General features: G+C 38.6%; 1 protein-coding gene across 2 annotated transcripts in view; it reads left to right on the top strand.

The window, feature by feature from the left end:
* pot1 (protection of telomeres 1 homolog) overlaps positions 1-19,313 on the top strand; it is a 106,518-nt gene that overhangs the window by 71,902 nt on the left and 15,303 nt on the right. Inside the window, exons 12-20 of one of the 2 annotated variants that reach the window (XR_012769997.1) lie at positions 4,299-4,396; positions 4,892-4,918; positions 5,156-5,312; positions 5,593-5,801; positions 5,955-6,090; positions 6,720-6,802; positions 10,430-10,524; positions 12,585-12,690; positions 14,270-14,467. Coding sequence is in view for 1 of the 2 variants with exons in the window: in XM_075469315.1 (XP_075325430.1) it covers positions 4,299-4,396; positions 4,892-4,918; positions 5,156-5,312; positions 5,593-5,801; positions 5,955-6,090; positions 6,720-6,802; positions 10,430-10,524; positions 12,585-12,690 (911 nt within the window). In the remaining variant the exon portion in view is untranslated. The remainder of the gene's footprint in view (positions 1-4,298; positions 4,397-4,891; positions 4,919-5,155; positions 5,313-5,592; positions 5,802-5,954; positions 6,091-6,719; positions 6,803-10,429; positions 10,525-12,584; positions 12,691-14,269; positions 14,468-19,313) is intronic. The other variant, XM_075469315.1, reaches the window with a different exon arrangement.

The following is a 19,313-nucleotide window of genomic DNA, read 5'->3' as shown; positions in this document are numbered from 1 at the left end:
ACCGTAACAGCAGATCATTTTGGTCCTGTCGAGAGAACCATCTGGCAATGTTTTGAAAATGAACTTGCCATTCAAAAGACCCTTTTCTTTATCCAATTTAGCTTGCCATCCACAAGATTAGACTAAATCCCTTCCTGATTTATCAAACTATGGAGCTGACCAACTGGGATATTCATAGAACGTAGGCAAGGCAAGGCATCTTTATTTATATAGCGCATTTCATACCACAGGCAACTCAATGTGCTTTACATAAAGATAAGGCATTTAAAAGAACAGCATAAAGCAGCATAAAACAAGCAATTTAAAGAGAATAAAAAAATAGAATAAAAATTAAAACACAGTTAAAAGCAATCAAAGAAGAGGGGAAAAAGAAAAATATAAACTCAACCATAAGCACACCGAAAGAGAAATGTTTTTAACCTGGATTTAAAAGTGCTTACAGTTGGGGCTGATTTCAGTTCTGCTGGTAGTTTGTTCCAGTTGTGTGCAGCATAACAGCTAAAAGCTGCTTCACTATGTCTAGTTTGAACTCTGGGCTCCACTATCTGACCTGAGTCAGTAGATCTCAGAGCTCTACTGGGTTTATACTCTACTAGAATGTCATTCATGTATTCTGGACCTAAACCATTCTGTGATTTGTAGACGAGTAGCAGAACTTTAAAATCTATTCTGTATCTCACCGGGAGCCACTGATAACTGGGGTGATGTGATCTGATCTCTTTGTTCTGGTTAAAACTCGGGCTGCAGCATTCTGAATGAGCTGCAGCTGTTTGAGACTCTTTTGGGGGAGTCCAGTCAGAAGACCGTTACAGTAGTCAAGTCTGTTGGAGATGAAAGTGTACCCACCTTAATCTTGTGTAAAAGAATTTGTGGCATTAAAGCTGCGGTCGGCAACTTTTTTTTAGTCATATTAGCTTGAACTGTCATGGGATTCTGGAAGTAGAATATTAAATAGGCTGTTTAGGAAAAATAACGAAATCTGTAGCTCCCTCTGAAGCCTGTAATCATGCTTGCAAAAACCGAGCGCTCCCGGCTGTTTTTAACCAATCACGTTAGGGTGGAGGAATCCTACCTGTCAATCACAGCTTGTGCACACGCTGCTGAGCGTGAGTCTGCCCCAGCTTGTGTGCGCTCACACTGGTGTGAACTCACATGCACAACCTCGTCCACAGAGAGGGAGGGGTTTGGGGGGCGATTCGGAGCTTGTTAGAGGTTGGGTGAGGGACCTGAAAGTTGTATCAGTTTGAATTTTCCGACTTTAGACTCGTAATTTTGAAAACCTGCCGACTGCAGCTTTAAGAGGAAATTTTGTTAACTTGTTATTAACGCGTTCAGTTTGATGGCCTTAACAGTGTGTGTGTGTGTGTGTGTGTGTGTGTGTGTGTATATATATTCAGATTCAGATTCAGAAAACTTTATTTATCCCATCAGTGGGCAATTAAGTTTGCAGTCCCAGTCTCCATCAATCAACATTAAATAGTATAAATAAGAAAAAACAGATAGATAAAAACATATACATCTTAACACACACATATAGTCAAACACCCTGTCCTGTCAGTGATGAACAGCGCTCAGTAAATCAAATTGTCAGTAATATACTCTATCCCTACAACCTTATTTAATAATCTAATGGTTGTAGGAATGAAGGATCCAAAATACCTTTTTATTTTTGTCCTGACAGAATAATAGCGCCTCCCAGAGGGCATTAATGAAAATTCACCACCTAAAACATGATCAGGCTGACTGATGATACTTTTAGCCTTTTGGACTGCCTGTTTGTTAAACAGAGCACTCAGACTGTTTAGATGTGTTCCAATAATCTTTGATGAAGTGTTAACAATGCTGCTGAGACTGTTCTTGTCTTTGACTGATAGGCTATTGAACCAACATAAAAAAGAAAAAGTTAAAAGACTCTCAATAAAAGACTGATAAAAGTTACGTAAAATGATTTTAGAGACACTGAAGGAGTTAAGCTTCCTCAGCAGATGAATTCTCTGTTGTCCCTTTTTGACAATTGTCTCAGTGTTTACATGAAACTTGAGCTCACTGTCAAATATTGTACCTAAGTACTTGTAAGAATCAAGGATTTCCACATCCCCCCCATGTATGACACTTGCTATTGGTTCTGCCTTTGCCCTCCTGAAATCAATTATGAGCTCCTTTGTTTTGGCTACATTTAAATCTAAAAAATTATTGTCGCACCACTTCACAAATGATGTCAACGCTAGCCCATGACTGGAATGTGGACCTTGGAATAAAGAATACAGTGCAGTGTCATCTGAAAACTTGACTAGGTGGCTTCCTTGTTGGGAAGACCTACAGCTATCTGTGTACAAAATAAATAACAAGGGAGAGAGTACACATCCTTGCGGCGAGCCAGTATTTGAAGTAATAGGTTGGGACAACTGACCATTTACGAAGACTCTCTGTGTTCTATCTGTTAAAAAATTTTAAAGTAGCAGCAATAGTTGATTCGGTACCTGAAAATCATTTGTTAGTCTCTCGATCAGGATACGTGGCTGCATTTTGTTGAAAGCAGAAGAAAAATCTGCAAATAAAAGCCTAACATGGGACCCAGGCTTCTCCAAGTGTTTGTATACTGTATCTAAAATAAAAAAAATAAATAAAAAGTCATATATATACAGGGTTCCCGCGGGGTCTTAAATAGTCTTAAAAGCATTGAATTTATGAATTTGGAAATAATACCTTAAAAAGACTTGAAAAAGTCTTGAATTTTGATATCTGGGTCTTAAAATTTGTGCAGTAACTTCTCCGTATCGCATTCTCCTCAAACGTTTCATTTGTCAACTAGGCTACTATTATTTTGAAAAGCCTAAATAACGTAGCCTAAATGAAGAGTGGCGGAACCAATCATTGAGAACGCAACGCTGCCGCTACCGCTCCGCCCCGGGTCCAATCACATTGCTGCAGCACTGACACAGACCACAGCAACAAGCCAAGCAGAAGCGTGAAAAATCAAGGCAAATCTCAGCAGAAAACAAGAAAGTTTAACTTACGCCGTTATGTTGTTTTTTAACATTTGTTTGCGTTTCCTTGCTTCCCATTTCTTGCTGGGATTATGGGGAAATGTAAATGTAATGAAGCGTGGCGCGAGAAAGAATCATTTTGTCACTGGTTAAAACCAGTGGACAATAATGTATACGAGGCTTTTTGCACAGTGTGCAAAAAGAGGATTCAGCTTGGTACCATGGGCTTGAAGGCTTTAGAGTCTCACGCCAAGTCCTCCAAGCAAATGAATAATATCGAAGCGAAGGATCAAACTCCTTCCATCGCCGGGGTGTTTCAACCGGCCAACGCTAGCCAGTTAGCTATTAATGTATCTGAGCTAGCAGATAACGTTAACAAGCCCCTCAAGTTACGGCCGTCACCGCAACTAGAGTAGATCTGCGAACAGCTTTTGGGTCCACACCAACCATGAAAGCAGAGGTGTTGTGGACTCCTAACACAATGCACTTTTTGCTGACTTCAAAAACAAGAAGGAGATCATGTCGTGTATTCAAGAAATGCAGCTATCCAGGAACACCGTTACAAGGCGGTGCGAGACCATGTCTCAGGATATAGAACAGCAGCTGAGAAATGACATTGACACCTGCCTCTGTTTTTCTCTGCAATTTGACGAATCGACTGATGCTGTGGATGTGGCACAGTTATGTGTTTTCATTCGCATGGTTTTTGGTGACATGACGGCAAAAGAAGAGCTTCTTACCATTTTGCCTTTGAAAGGGCACACAAGAGGGTCTGATGTTTTTGACACGTTTATGGAGTTCGTTAGTAAGTCGCATTTACCTCTCTTCAAACTGACATCTATCACAACTGATGGGGCTCCATCTATGGTTGGGCGCACTGCTGGATTCGTTGCTCTGTGCAAGCTATCGGAATCTTTCCCTGATTTTTTTTTGAGCTACCACTGCATCATTCACCAACAACAGCTGTGCGGCAAGATTTTAAACATGAAGGAGGTCATGGACGTGGCAATGAAAATCGCTTGCTCTGTTCGGGCCAGGAGTTTACAGAGGCGTTTATTCCGTGCCCAGCTCGAGGAGACAGGTGCAGACCACACCGATCTGCTGCTGCACACTGACGTCAGGTGGCTGAGCCGTGGCAGATTCCTCGAAAGATTTTTGGAATAAAATACTATATTAAGTCTTCACTTTTGTGACCAAATTGGAATGCCTCATTATTCATTATTTTGGAATTATTTCATACATACAGTATTTATGTTTGCAGTCCTGCGTCTCAAAAGCCGAAGTCCTTGTCTTCTTCATTTGTGTTCATAGAGTGATTGAGTCTTTCGCAGAAGATGTCGAGGACTACCGCCCTGAGATGAACGACTCAGCGCTGTTGGAGGTGTGGAGCACTCCACCAGAGTCTTTGGGTATGGCAAATGAGTACCTGTCACGCTATGATTTTCTGACATTTTCTAGCAGCAGAAACATGAAAATCCTGACTGTTCAGACCTGCTTATTTCCTAACTGATGAAAAGCTGGATGAAGGGATGAGGTGAAAATAAAGCAACCTGCTTCGATTAGTCAGGCCCTCTAAAACTCCAAGCCTCACTTGGGATAAAATAACAAGTCCAAAGTATGAATGTAGCTCAAAGGTTTCCTCTCAGAGCTGTTAAAAAACTCTTCAACATTAATAAAACGCTCTGTAACCAGAAATGCAGGTCTGATGACTATTGTGTAACTCAACAAAAAAAGATTTGGATGAAATATATATTTTTTCCCTCCTTCTTTTTTAGCAACCCTTTATTAACATCAGCTTTCAGAGAGTTTCAATATGATTCCTTCCTTGACCTGTGTTGCTCAATAATCTTTCAATAATAACTTTTCTTACATTTGGTCTTGTCCTCCTGGATGATGTCTTTCAGATGGTGAAACAATGGAATGTAACACAGGTATGAAACTACAGCACCTCAATGGTTGAAGTTCAGTCGAGAAATTAGATATAGATAATCACACGTATCTACTTGTCATAAAGATGTCTTTAGAAATGTTTGGAACATTTTTATGATCAGAAATGCTATAATTTTGTAGGTTCCATTCAAATGCTCGCTAAAATGTTAAGGCTTTAACACTTACATTCATTTTCTAGTTTTCTTTTAAGATCAACATTTTACTTCTGTGTTTCTCAGAGAGAAGCTGCAGCCACCAAATACAGCTGGTGACGCTGTCTGAACTGAAGCACAGTGATCCGGACAGATTTTATCATGTTAGAGCCCAACTGAGTTCTTATGAGCCTCGCAGACTCCACCAGGCTCTAAAACTCTTCTGCAGCAGGTGTACAATAATGTAGGTACTCACACAGAGTCAGTTCATACATTTAACATTCAATTAAAGAATCAGGGATTTCCATATAGTCTTCTTCAGAATAACTTCTGTATACAGCAAAAAGTATGTCAGTGACAACAGAGAGCTCACCTCTCTAGTGAAAGCCTCTCAAAACATTTTAAATGTCAACTGTTGTTGCAATTGTAATTTTGAATTAATGTAATTCAGAAAATTGATTTGAAAACCTCTTTAAACTATAATGAGGTAAAACATCAGAATACTGACTGTATGCTCATCTCAGTCAGGATGTCCCAGATGAGGAACTGGTGGCAGGTATCTTCTCTGAGGCATACAAGCACTCTGAAGCCTACAGTGCTCCAGCATGGGCACTCTCTGGAAGTATAAACCTACCCAGGGACTCCCCAGGATCTCCACAGCGTGCTGTGAGTACTCACCTGTCCACCCAGCTCATGACTGAGGGCAAAACCAAGGAGCTCGTCTTCCTCATGGGTAACAGTCAACTTCCCTTATGGTTTTTTTTTTCTTCAAGATAAAACATACACACAATTGAGGAAAATGTTTCATGTGTCTTTCTCTTCTCATCACACCAACATAAAAAAAAAAAGTATTTGTGATCATTTTGGAGGTCTTTATGCTCTGTAGGGACTTCTCTGGAGGAAACATGTCAGCTAGCAGAAGGCTACCAGAACATTGTTCCCGTTACATCATCATCTGGTCACCTGGCACTGCTTGACCTGTCGGCACCTTTCCTGTTCAGAGGCAGGAAGAGATACTATGGGTAGATGTGCTTCATACATTCTTATTAAGTGCTGTTTTAAAAAAAAAATAGGTTGCTAAACAAGAAACAATATCAGCTATAGATGTGCTATTCATTTATTCTTTTTGTTTATTTATTTTTTTGCTTTGAAGTTCTGAGCAATATAGTGCTGTACTGATCCAAGCATTCAACCCAGATGCAATTTGAAATGTATCAACAAATTTCACCCAGTATGCCCCAATGTTCCCTGATACCTTCCCTGTACCTGTAGTACCCTTAAACTTCTTTGTCTGGATGATAAACCATGCCAGAATGCACCAAATAATCAGGCATGGTTTTCTGAAAATAAAGAGTAAAGGATTTCTGGTACCACCTTACTGGATTGGAGCAGTTTGGATGGCTAACATATGCCCAACACCCTTTTATTCAGTTCATTCTAATATTATCATCATCATCTGACACGTATAGTACATTGATAGTGTGAGATCTGAAGGCAATATTAAGGAGCTGTTACAGCATCATGTAGCATTTCCGGTTCTGTCAGAGGAAGCTGTGTCACAGTTCACATGCTAATAGTGCTTACAAATGCCAGTCTGAAACTACTTGGATGCAATGACAGCATTTAGCTCATGTTGTCCTGTGTCTTACAGGTGTAAGAAGTGCTCTGAGGCTGCAATAAAGGAGCCAAGTGCTGAGGGAGTCGAGGTGATCGATGAGAAGATCATTGCAAAGGGTGAGAGAGTAGATTAGAGTTAGCAGACTGTCACAGGAAACTGTGGAGCTGAGCAAGAGACAGGACACATTTGACACTAAACCACTGCAAAGGGCCTAAACAAAAGGAAAAAAACACAAAAAACAGAAAAACAAACAGAGATATCAATGGTGGTCAGCAGGGGGCCTCATTCTGTAGTCTCTACAAATATAACAAAGTATTAGATAACATCAAAAAACAGACATGTAATACACATATAAAAATCAACATTTGTGCTTACAGAAAATGACAATATTCCAACTCATCATTTAAAAGAGAGACTTCAGAATGAGGCCCCCTGCTGACCACCATTGATATCTCTGTTTGTTTTTCTGTTTTTTGTGGGTTACCTTTGTTAATAAGTGGTTTGCCATTGGCTAATTGGTCCCATCCACACACCTGAGAACACTCATGGAACGGATGTCTTTTAATTCAGTTTTGCCACACAAGAAACTGTTCACTTCCTGACGAAGGCTTCATGCCGAAACGCGTTGAAGTGTTTTAAACATGTTTTGCCCATAAAATAAAGGCATTTTAACTACAAAGAAGATGAGTGCCTTGGTATTCTACAACTTTTGAAAAAAAAAAAAAATTATATTTAGTTTTCTAATGCAACAAAATAACAAAAATGCCTCGCAGGGCACTGTAATGTTCTCTGGAATTTGGATTTGTTGAACAAACATTTGAACACATCACCTTTGATTCAATGGAAATTATATTGAGCATTTTGGGCATTCTGTTATTTATCCATGACAATACTTTCTTTGGTGGAGGAAGAGGTCCAATATTAATACTATTGGGCACTTAGCAGAGGCTTTTGAAGCATCGAGACTATTTCCTTTAGACTATTTCAGACTATTTCAATTAATGAGCCCACCAACAATAAGCTGGCACTAGTAACCTCCAGCAATAGCAAATGACAGGGTGGTCACTCCTGCATCTTAACAGAGCTGCTCACTAGATCCAGCTTGCCCAACCAGTCGATCATAGTCTTCTGGCCGACTGCAGACTGATCCCAAGTCAACCGCGAGGGGTGTAGGAAAAAATGAAAAAAATCATTCTCACGCTGAAAAGAAATTATAATAAAAATGTATCAAGTGCGCTGCTATTGCTATGGAAACGGCAGGAAACAAGCACGTCTCCCATGAGTCTGAGCAGAGCAGTTATTAATAACAACACTAATAATATTATTATTAATGGGAGCCCTGAGCGAGCAGTTAGTGATCAGAGGCGCATGGCTGAGGGGAAACGAGCCAAGACCTACCATTTTCACCCAGAATGGGAAGATGATTATTTTTTTGTTTATTCTCATTCAAGGCCTGTTTGTTTGATTTGCGATGCAACGGTGTGGTTGGCAAAGAAAGAGAATCTGAAGTGCGGCATTTTAAAACGGTACACGGGAGCTACGAGAGGGATTACCCTGTAAAAAGCCTTTATGCGCCACAAAAGTGCGGGATTTGAAAGCAGCTTGCAGCACGGCAGTCAATCTTCACCAAACCGAAGACCCAAACCGAAGTCTTGCCCCCCCACCACTGAGTGACTTCATCCAGACAAAAAGCAATGATGGACGAAGAACTAGAGCTCAAACCAGAGGAGACTGTAATGTGCCTAGGCGAAAGACTAAATTCAGTCAGATGGTGGTATCTGTAAGAGGTACATAATCCTGGAACATGTTATCATCATACATCAGAAACTGTGACAAAAAAAAAACACTCAAACATTGGTTAAAAACAAATCAAACCTGTACCCATAACTAAATCATTTTTCTTAATCTGATGCCTTATCCCAGGGGGTTTTGGTTTTTTGACCTTTTAACTTTTTTCTCTGTTGTTGTGTTGATATTGTCTGCCTGTGTTTTTCTGTCTCAATTTGTATGCCCATGTTTTGTCTTTGTAATTGTCCATTGTAATTGTCTCACAGCTACAGTTTTGTAGCTGTGAGGTTTTAGAGTCTTACTGTGTCTGTACCTGCCTTGGGACACGGATGGAATTTAGCATCTTTGCTAAGTCCGGCACATTTACATTGATGCGCTATGCATTAATGTTGATCAATGAACATTGTACTAACTAAATAAATTAATTAAATAAATCTATCCCAGCTGTCACTGGGCGAGAGGCAGGATACAGCCCGGACAATTCGTCAATCCATCACAGGCCCACATAGAGACAAACTAGACAAACAACCTGCTGTAAATATCCATAATTAAATTAATTATTTTGCATAAGTTGCATAAAAAATCTGCACAACTATAGTATTGCAAGCAAATGTCAATCATTCCCACCTGCTCCCTCAACATACACAAGAGACACCACTAGGTAAAAGAATTAAGTTATATCATTTCTGTCTAATTCGCCTTAAAGTCTTATTTAGATCAAACACAGACCTCTTATGCAGCAGGGATCTTGAGCAATGGATTTTTAGTAAATGATACCACCCACAGATTGCATTGTAAGCCATGTCAACAGTAGGTGGCGGTAGCATACTGCACATCTATTGCTGAATAGAAAAGAAAATGAGGCAACACAAGAGCTATTAACCAAAGCAATAGACAGTTCAGTAGGCTGTCTGCCTCAGCATGATGGTTGCCAGCTTAGAAATTCTAACATCCAGCTTCTCAAGCTCAGCACAGCTAAGACAATAAATGGTCACGTGAGAAGCTGCATTACAACCTGAGTTGCCACCCAGGTCAGTTAAGTAGCCACCTTCTCATTTGCTAGAGGTTGAGTTATCAGTGCGGGTTACCGTTAATCGGATCAGTCGCTGGCTTTGACAGGAATATAACTTCCTACTACAAGTATATAGAGCTCTATAGTCTTAATTTTGACCATATCACTGTCCCATATAATATCTACCTGCAGTCACAGTTTCTGATACCATACCTTGGCAGTTACCAAGGGAAATACTGAAACTGGTCACATTGTTTTGTTAAATATTTTGAGTTGCCTGTGTCTTGTGTTTGTGATTAAAAATAATTGTATCATTTATCTTCCTCATAATTCAGAGGGTTGTAGAAGTTGCTGAAAGGCTCATGACTGATCTCAGGTCTGTTTAAGCAGCAGTTTGTCTCTGAAATAAATCATATTAGATTAGAATAGAATAGAAAAATACTTTATTCATCCCCCAATGGGGGAAATTCAAATTAGTCAAGTAGCTCAAAAAAAAGTATTAATATTTACAATGATTGTATATTAACAACAACAATAAACAATTCTAATAAACATACTACTACTAACTAATAATAATAAAAGACTAAATAAATAAAATAAAAAATAAAAAAATAAAAAAAAACACAATCAATTTGAAAAGAACTCAGCAGTCACTGTTAAAAAGCCTTATGGCTGTGGGAACAAAGGACCTTCTGAACCTCTCAGTCCTGCAGCGCAGAGAGATGAGCCTCTCACTGCAGCTGCTCCTCTGTCCTGCCAGGATGCTGTGGAGAGGATGTTTATTGTTCTCCAAAACAGAATCTAACTTCCTCCTCATCCGTTGCTCCCCCGCAGCACTGAGAGGGTCCAGCCTTCTGCCTACAACAGAACCAGCCTTTTGTTCCAGTTTGTCCAGACGCCTACAGTTTTATATTATTAATGTCTCTGGTTTTATTGTCTGTAGCACTCGGTGTTCAGCTGTTGCAGTTTGTCTTGCTGATGAAACTGGAGCTGCAGGACGCCACTGACACGCTGGACATCTTCCTATGGAAAGATGCTGTGAGTTTAAGATTTAAATGTCATGCTTACTCAGCATAAGATTATTTTAGATTACAATAGGAATGGCGAAAAATTGTATTCATTATTCAGAGCTGCAGTTCTGAGGCATCTTTTCTAACTGTTACGTGGCTGACAACAGTTAAAAATGAGGCCTAACAGTGTCACTGTTATGCCAACATGTTGAATTGATTAACATTTTACACATTCACAGTACAATGAGGTCAGAGGAGCTCAGTCCTCCAACAAAGAGGATTGTAGATTTGTTTGTTTTTGTTAAAGAGTTTAGTTAAAGCAAACAACACAAGACGTAAAGAAAACATGAGAACAAATTGCCTGTTCATAGAGAAAGAATATAGATTTTTAAGCCATTTTAATAGATTTTAAAATGTATTTAAAAAATGTTGATACATTTTCAAGTCATATGAAGAATGAAATGTCCATAGTGTCAGTTTAGGGTGGGTTTGAGAAGGACACGGATGCGGATATTCAAAAAAGCAAAGTAGATTTATTTACAAAACAATGTAACAAACAAAAGGCGCGGATGAGCCGGATTCAAAAACCCAAACTGTGGAAAAATATATAACAAAACAAAACACTTGGCATAGCATGGAAAATAGACTTATCTGTGGCGTGGCGTAGCATGGATGGTGACGGGGAAGGATCTCAACAAAAACTGAAAGCAAACAGGGAACTTAAATACTGTGGGGAACTGATGAAAATGAGTGCAGGTGACGTGAATGAAACTAATGACCTGAGTGAGGGGGAAAAACAATGACAAGACTGAAAAGCAAAACCTGGACATAAACTGAACATCAAAACGTAACCTAAAACATAAAACTCAAGACATGAGTCCATGGCGTGACACATAGGTGATATAGAACAAAGACATTATCCATAGAAAAAATTTAATGGGCCGTCCAAATAATAATAATAAAAAAAGTTGTTTTTTTTAAAAAGACCATAAAGGCTGGGCAACTGTAACTGGAGGATCAAATTGTAATTAAATGCACAGCTCAGGACAGAAAAGTGGCAGTAGCTTCAGAATTTATATTATTTGCTGATATGTTCCATTCATGGTCCATAGATCCTTAAAAACTTGAAGTAGAAATTAAAGAAGACCATTGAATTTCCTCCAGATATACAAAAAAGACTTTATTTAACTCTTATCTATGATACGGCTTAAGCGCTTTGTGTAAAGCTGAAGGAGAGGTTAATGAATGATGGGAACAATCAAATATTCCCAAAAGACTGTTGGGGGATTGTTTTTACCTGTCAATGATGCTTTAGAAAACATGATCTAGTAATCTAGTCATGATGATCCAGTGTTCCATCACTTATCTTATGTTTACCAGGTGGTAGAGACAAAGGGGAGCATTTTGTTTAATTTTCAGGATGAATTGGAGCCTGGCATTTTTAGAGCAGGGTTTGATCTCTCTTACCCATAGATCATCTTAGATGACACCTTCACACCAAGCCCATAGCCCCTTTAATTGGGGTTGCCAAGAAGAAAAAAATAACCGTGCGAGATCATGCTTTAAGAGGTTGGGAGCAAAAAGAGGATTGTAGGTTGACACAAGTCAGGACTGTGTTATGCTACATGTAACATTTCAAGATAATCAGTTTAAAAAAAAGTACCTTAAGCATAAGTTCTTAAAAAGGGTCGCTTGCCAAGCTCTGGAAGAGGATTCAAACTGTCACCATCAAATGAGAGGAATTTGGTTCAGATGTTCAAGAACAATGCAGGAACCAACAAGGCTCCAGTCTGTCATCAACTGGAACCCCAGTGTCACCGTCTATTATCAAGCAGTCAAGTTTTACATCAACACAACCCAAATCATGCCTCTGATTGTATGGCAACAGTTAGTAAAGAATTCCAGAACATATGTGGAAAAATGAAAAACATTTGTCAGAACCAGGACATTTGAGTTGGACAGTGAACAGACATCAAATTAGCCTTTTTTTCGCATTCATAACTTTGTTTATTCTGTCTTGTCAATAATAGATACCAGCCCTAGAGTTTTTTCCTGTTAACGTGGTTTACATCTTTTTGGTTTCTTCAGGAGTTGTTCTTCGGTGTGTCAGCACAGGATGTTGCAACCAATCAGGATTCTCAGAACAGCATCAGTCAAACCATGGATTCCCTCTGTCCACGAGATGGCAGTGTGGGTATGTCAAAGAAGCATGTGCACTAAACACACAGTAGAACAGATAGAGGAAGCATTACATGTCATATCAGAGTTCCAAACAAAATTATCTTAATAATAATAGTAATTTCTCCATACTCCACTGTGTTGTTCTCACCATAATAATCGAATAGGCCTATTTGTTGTATGCCAACTAGGGATGGGAATCGAGAACGCTCCCAGTAGTTCGATTCCATGGAATCGGTAATCCACCTGCCTAACAATCCCGTTTATAGGTTCTGCTAACATCTGACGCATTTACGCGATGACGTCATGTGCACGTTTTGTATTTTGGCTCAGAATGTTTCCAACATGGCGTCGAGGCAGAAGTGCTCCAAAGTTTGGTTATATTTCACCAAAAAGGACCATGCTAGGGCCAGTTGCAACACGTGCATTGCTTTGATCACATGTAAGGGGGGAAATACCTCCAACACAAATTGTTAGCCATTTGTACTACATTTGTACTATATATATAACTGGATGAGAATTGATAGGAAAAAAAATAAGGACCGAATCGATAAGCGATATCGATAATGGAATCGGAATGGCTAAATTCTTAACAATTCCCATCCCTAATGCCAACACTACCTCAACAAAAAACTTTTTTTCATTTATTTTTTGACAATTAACTTTTGACAGAGTTAGCTTGTTAAAATAGAGCAGTGACATACGCACGTAGACAAAATTGTTGGTACCCCTCTGTTAATGAAAGAAGAAACATTTGAAAAAAACAACTAATGCTGTGTGTTTTAGGTCATTATCCTGTTGGAAGACCCATGACCAAGTTTTCTGACACTCTGCAGCACATTTCATTGTACCCTGCACAGATACCCTGTGTGTATTTTATTTTCAATCTTTTCCAGGATCACCATCATTTTTGTTTCATTAGTTTGTTTTTTAAAATGATTCTATTGAACCACAATTCAAAAGCAATTTCTGATTTTCATTGGTTAATTTTCAGTAAATTTTTATTGATTATCACTTTTGTCAGTTTAAAGTTATTTCAGTAACCATTGTGGGTTTTTCTTTCAGTAACAGAGGGGTACCAACAATTTTGTCCATGTATTCATGAAGATGGTTAAGACTATCAACAGTGTACAAACCTGTCATTAACACAATCAGTGGAGACTTTCTGAAATGTAAACCTAATCATAGTAAAAACTAGTTAAGACAATGAATAACTTTTAAATGAAAAGATGCTACCAAATTTCACTCATTATGTTTATTTATTGGAATTAGAAGCCAGAAAATATAAAAAGTAAATATATAAAATGGTACTACATGTGATAAAATTACTAACAAAAATGACATGAAAAGTACTAATGTAATGTAGTGACAAACGTGGTGTCGATAGGGTAACAAAAGTAGCATGATGTAAAATAGTGCACATTGAACAAATTAAACAGACCATCTAGTTTATGTGGTGAGGAGTACATACTTATAAAAATATCCACAGCGCAGCTCTCAACGTAAATGCATTTCTTTTTTTCATACCCTTCACCCATTAAGAGCATCATCAGTTTGATATCAGTCTGAGGTTTGTAATGTTAGATTGTTGCCAGGTCACCACCCATGGCTCGACTTTTGTCTGATGGCATACAGAGCAGAGCGTGATGGGATACAGAACCAGACCTGCTACCAGATCTGCAATACCACCATCATAAGACCTTCTTCTACGCAATCAGACCTTGCCTAAAGCAGCATTCACAGCCTCAAAGAACACTGAGCAACAAAGTCCCAAATGAGTCCTACCGAAAAAGGTTTCTGTGTTCCTTTCATTTCATGTCCTCTGAGGTTGTTTACCATAGTTGTATTTATTGTGCCAATGTAATTAAACATTTGTACATGTAATGACATGACAAATCTATATAACGCAGTCATGTGTGATAGTATTTTTCATTTAGTTGTTTTCTCTACAGCTTGTAGTATCTTTTTAAATACTTATTTAAAATAAAAAGTTAACCAGTAAGCTTGTTGATTTAAATCCAGCTGCTGTTGGACCTGTGCATATTATGACCAACCCCTGTATTATTACTGATAGAGGAGTGCCTTAATAGCACAGTGCTACAGGTCATTTACTGTTTTGTGCTTTCAGTTGTTTTTTGTGAAGAATTTACCCCATCCTGTGCAGATATAAGCAGAACATTAGCTCAATAAATTCGGGGTTTCTTAAAAGAGAATTTGTTTATCATTGTCTCCATATAACAGAGATGTTGCAAAAGTGGTCATTATGCTTTTGCTCACCAGTGTACAAGTTATAAATGATACTAGAGAAATGTATACCTGTTACTTTGAATTAAATAAAGGGTCTTAGTTTTCTGTTCTTACCCTGAACTCAGCCAAACACAAAACTGTAAAGAAAAAATTACTTATATGGTCAATGTTCATAAGTATTTTGATGCGAGGGAGGCTTCTGTTACATGTAGAGATGGTCACACACAAACTCAAGATTAATTACACTGTCTCATATCACTTCTTTATTAATTGTTGGCCCTTGTTTTTTGGTTGCTGGAAATTTTAATTTCAATATTCATTTAAATTTTGTTGTGATGATTTCAGTTCATAATGAAAGTCATCTTAGGACAATTAGCAAGGTGAAGATCTGAAAATAAAATGGGACCAGATTAGGTGAACGCATCTAACTGTTGCACCAGTGAGTGAATGAGGGCAGAGATGTGTTTAAATGTTAACTGCACCCTCTCCCACATGTCCTGGATACCCTGAGGAATTGAAAAGACCAAGAAAGCTGCTGAATATCTTGGCTCTCTCTTCCATCCAGCTGCCGTCCAATATCACTAATAAATGTAGACCTCAAAATAATTTGTAAAGCCCTCGCCAAAAGAATAGAAAAAATAACTTCCCTTATATGCTGATTGCTTCCTGCTTTGTCCTGCGGACGCTTACTCTACTTGCTCTCTGCTTGCTTTGCTTATTTTATTGATTTTATGCAGATTTTTCCTCTTTTTGCCTGTGATAGCTTCTGGACACTTATAAATCTCTGGGATTAAAGTGTTTTTAAAAGAAACAGCAACATTTTTTTATATTTCTTTATCTTCAGCGATTCGTGTGCGTGGCCTACACACAGCTGAAGCCTGATTTTAAAGTGCCTGGGCACCTAGCACTCAGCTAAAGCTAAATAGCTGGAATTCTCCTGCCTGAGTCACGTGCTGTTGGTGCAGGATTTGACATGCAGTACTGGAGATGAAAATTCATCGCTTAGAAGTAAATGTGGAGGTAAATGGACTGTGTGGAAATGAAACAACCTTGTCATTGATTCAGAATAGTGGAGACGAGCAAGCTAACACACAGGCAAGGAGCACAGATAACATGACGAAGAAAGCAGACTCTTGAACGTCCCTGGAACTTTAAAAAGTAAATCATGTCTCCTGGAAGTGGGAGGACGTATCACAGGCAGGCCACAGTGAGCTGAAATATGTGAAACCGACTTGCCATTCACTTCCTACGAGACAGAGGAGCTCTTCTACCCCTGTACATGGGAGGAAACGGGACTGGATATCCGTGAATGGGAAGGTTAACAACAAACCTCCAAAACAACCGAGTGTGAAACTGCAGAACAGATTTGCTCCACTATCGAAGGAGTATGGATCTCTATTGGATGACCATCCATCCCAAAGTAGCAAGGCAAGGACTGAAAACCTGTCAAAAAGTAAAAGGCCACAGGGAAAGCTAAAGGCTAGGCCTGAAACTCTGATTGTGGTTGACATCCTATGATGTACAAAGGATATGACGTAAGAACACTAAAGTCCTCTGCTTTCCTAGGGATATGGTCAACGATTTGAAGGAGAGAATTCCTGAAATTGCAGATGAATATTGTGGTGGAAGTTTCTCTGAACTTCCTATTAAGGTTTGCTTACCTTCCTATTACATCTGATGAGAAATTAAATAGAGACCTTTCTATTTTTCTGCTGGCTGGCCACGTGTTTATTTTCTTCTGCAAAAGGGTCAGTCAACACCATTCAGCGTTTATGCTGAAGAAAGACCCAGGACAAAGGGAATCAAAATCATTTGTACCTGAGGAAGGGTTGGGGTGTGTCTCACTTCTCTGAAACATAATTAGTGTGTCTCGGCCCATGGTACATCAGGCAAAAGGGGATGTGCATTGGAAAGTCTGTTGTGTTTTTTTTTAAAGCATTTCTGTCTGTCTGACTGACTGACTTCTGAATGACTGTCTGATCGCTGTGACGCTTTGCTTTCCGGTAAGACGTATTGTATCACTTCCTGTTACCTTGCTTGTGTACTGTGGAATTTCTTGCTCCTCTTAGATTACTGATAATCATTTTATTTCTACCTATAAGTTTAGTTTAGTTTAGTTTAATGTTTATTTAACAGGGACAGTGCACAACATACATTTGAGCCAGATTATAGCCACAAGGCTAATTTTCATCTGTAGTCCCTGGACAGGAATTGATGTTAAGTTAAAAAAAAAAAAAAGATTAAAATTAATAATAATACAAAAATATAACAACAAAACACAATATTGGGTGAGACTATGTGCTACAGTATATTGCATGACAAGTAGGCAAACGCAATTTAAAAATAAACTAACGAAACAAAAACATGATATATGATAAAGTAAACACAAATACACAAAATCAATGACTAAAAATGTCCACAGTGCTGCCCTGCTTTTAGCCACTTCTTAAGACCCGATTTAAAAGTACTAAACGTGGTGCTTTTCCTAATACTAACAGGGATGCTATTCCACAGCCCTGATATTTTTACTGAGAAGGCACTTTGTCCAAAAGTGGAATTTCTGAACCCACTTATGCAGTCCCCTCTAGATGATGCTCTTGTAGCTATTGTATTAGTTGTGGGTCTGCACAGACTCACAAATTGCTTGTTTGAAAAAGAAATAAAATAGTCTAGACTAAATAAACCATACTTCTGTATGATAGTACAGTGATGGTAAGTGTTGGATTTTTTGTCCAGGATTTTCAGTGCCTGTTTGTAAGATTTGTAGATCAGTGACATGGCTGTTGTATTTGCTTGAGACCAGGTGGTTAAGCAATATGAGATATGCGTTAAAATCATAGCATGAAAATAAAGTTTAGCTGCCTCTGTTGTCATCTGATTCCTAATTACCTTAAAATTTAGGAGATTCCTTTTCACTCGACCATTTACCTTTTTAATATGTTTTTTAAAAGTTAAATGAGAGTCAACAATGACCCCTAAATATTTAAAATCATCTACTACATTGAACCTTTCACCTTTAACAAATATATCTGGCGCTTGACTCGTTTTTACGTGAAGAGAAGTACATACAAACCGTTTTTGATGTATTCAGTGTCAGACAAGAGTAATCTAGCCAGTCAGCTATTTTACTCAATGCTCCATTCAGTTTGTATGCTGCTTGCTGTTTAGATTTTGCATGTGCATATAACACTGTGTCATCAGCATACATTTGAATGTTAACATCAGGACACACTAAGGGGAGATCATTTATATATATATATATACTGAACAATAGAGGGCCCAGGATAGAGCCCTGGGGCACCCTTATCGAACAGGTATTTTCAGTGGAGAGTACATAATTTATTCTGGTGCAATTCTTCCTTCTTGATAGGTATGATGTAAACCATTTAATCGTGTCAGCAGAGATGTTATGTGATGACAGTTTAGAAACTAAAACATTATGGTTTACAGTGTCAATGGCTTTTTTCAAATCCAGGAAAATTGCTGCAACTACCCCACCCTTATCTAGCTTAGATTTCAATTCTTCCACAAAGTAGCAAAGAGCAGTATCTGTGGAGTGATTTGCCCTGAACCCAAATTGCATTGCATGCAGTGGAACGTGGCACAGACTAAGATGGTTGGTGAGTTGTTGTGTAACAACCCTCTCAACCACCTTGGAGATGATAGGGAGTATACTTATAGGCCTGTAGTTTGCCACGTCAGTAGTCTCCCCGGCTTTAAAAATAGGTATAATCACAGCTTTTTTCCATACATCAGGAAACAGACACTGATTGATGGACATATTTACCAGGTGTGTAATGGGTTTGCAGAGTGCATGTGCATTATTCTTAAACATTGAGGAGTCAAAACCATATATGTCTTGAGCCTTAGACCCTTTAAGATTAATTACGATTTTATTTATCTCTTCTTCATTTATTTCTTGGAGATTAAAAACTGGATGTTCGTAGTTAGGTGGAGAGATAAGTACATTCCGATGACCAAAAGTTGTTGCTAATTGTTCAACAGACTCCTTAAAAAAGGTGTTAAAAGCCAGTGCAATTTCACTGTCATCTCTTGAGATATTGCCATTTATGTTTAACTCTACTAGGTGGTTTCCTTTTGTTTCTTTCCTTGACATTGTATTTAGGTGTTTCCATATTTTTTGGCCATTACGTCTTGCCTGCTTAATAAGGCCAATAAAATAGTTTGCTTTAGATTTACGGAGCATGCTTATTACTTTATTCCTCAGACCTTTAAATGTCCTGTAATCACTGTCCAATTTACTTTTTAGGGCAGTTTTAAGTGCATGATCCCTTTTCCTCATTAGGCTCCATAACTCTTCATTTAACCATGGTAAATTAGATTCTTTACGCCCATGTGTACATTTCTTCATGAATTTATCTTTCACACCTC

This window comes from Odontesthes bonariensis, chromosome 7 (genome assembly GCF_027942865.1).
Source record: "Odontesthes bonariensis isolate fOdoBon6 chromosome 7, fOdoBon6.hap1, whole genome shotgun sequence".
Taxonomy (NCBI): domain Eukaryota; kingdom Metazoa; phylum Chordata; class Actinopteri; order Atheriniformes; family Atherinopsidae; genus Odontesthes; species Odontesthes bonariensis.
The sequence above is the reverse complement of the archived record's forward strand: the minus strand, read 5'-3'. Positions and strand labels throughout refer to the sequence as shown.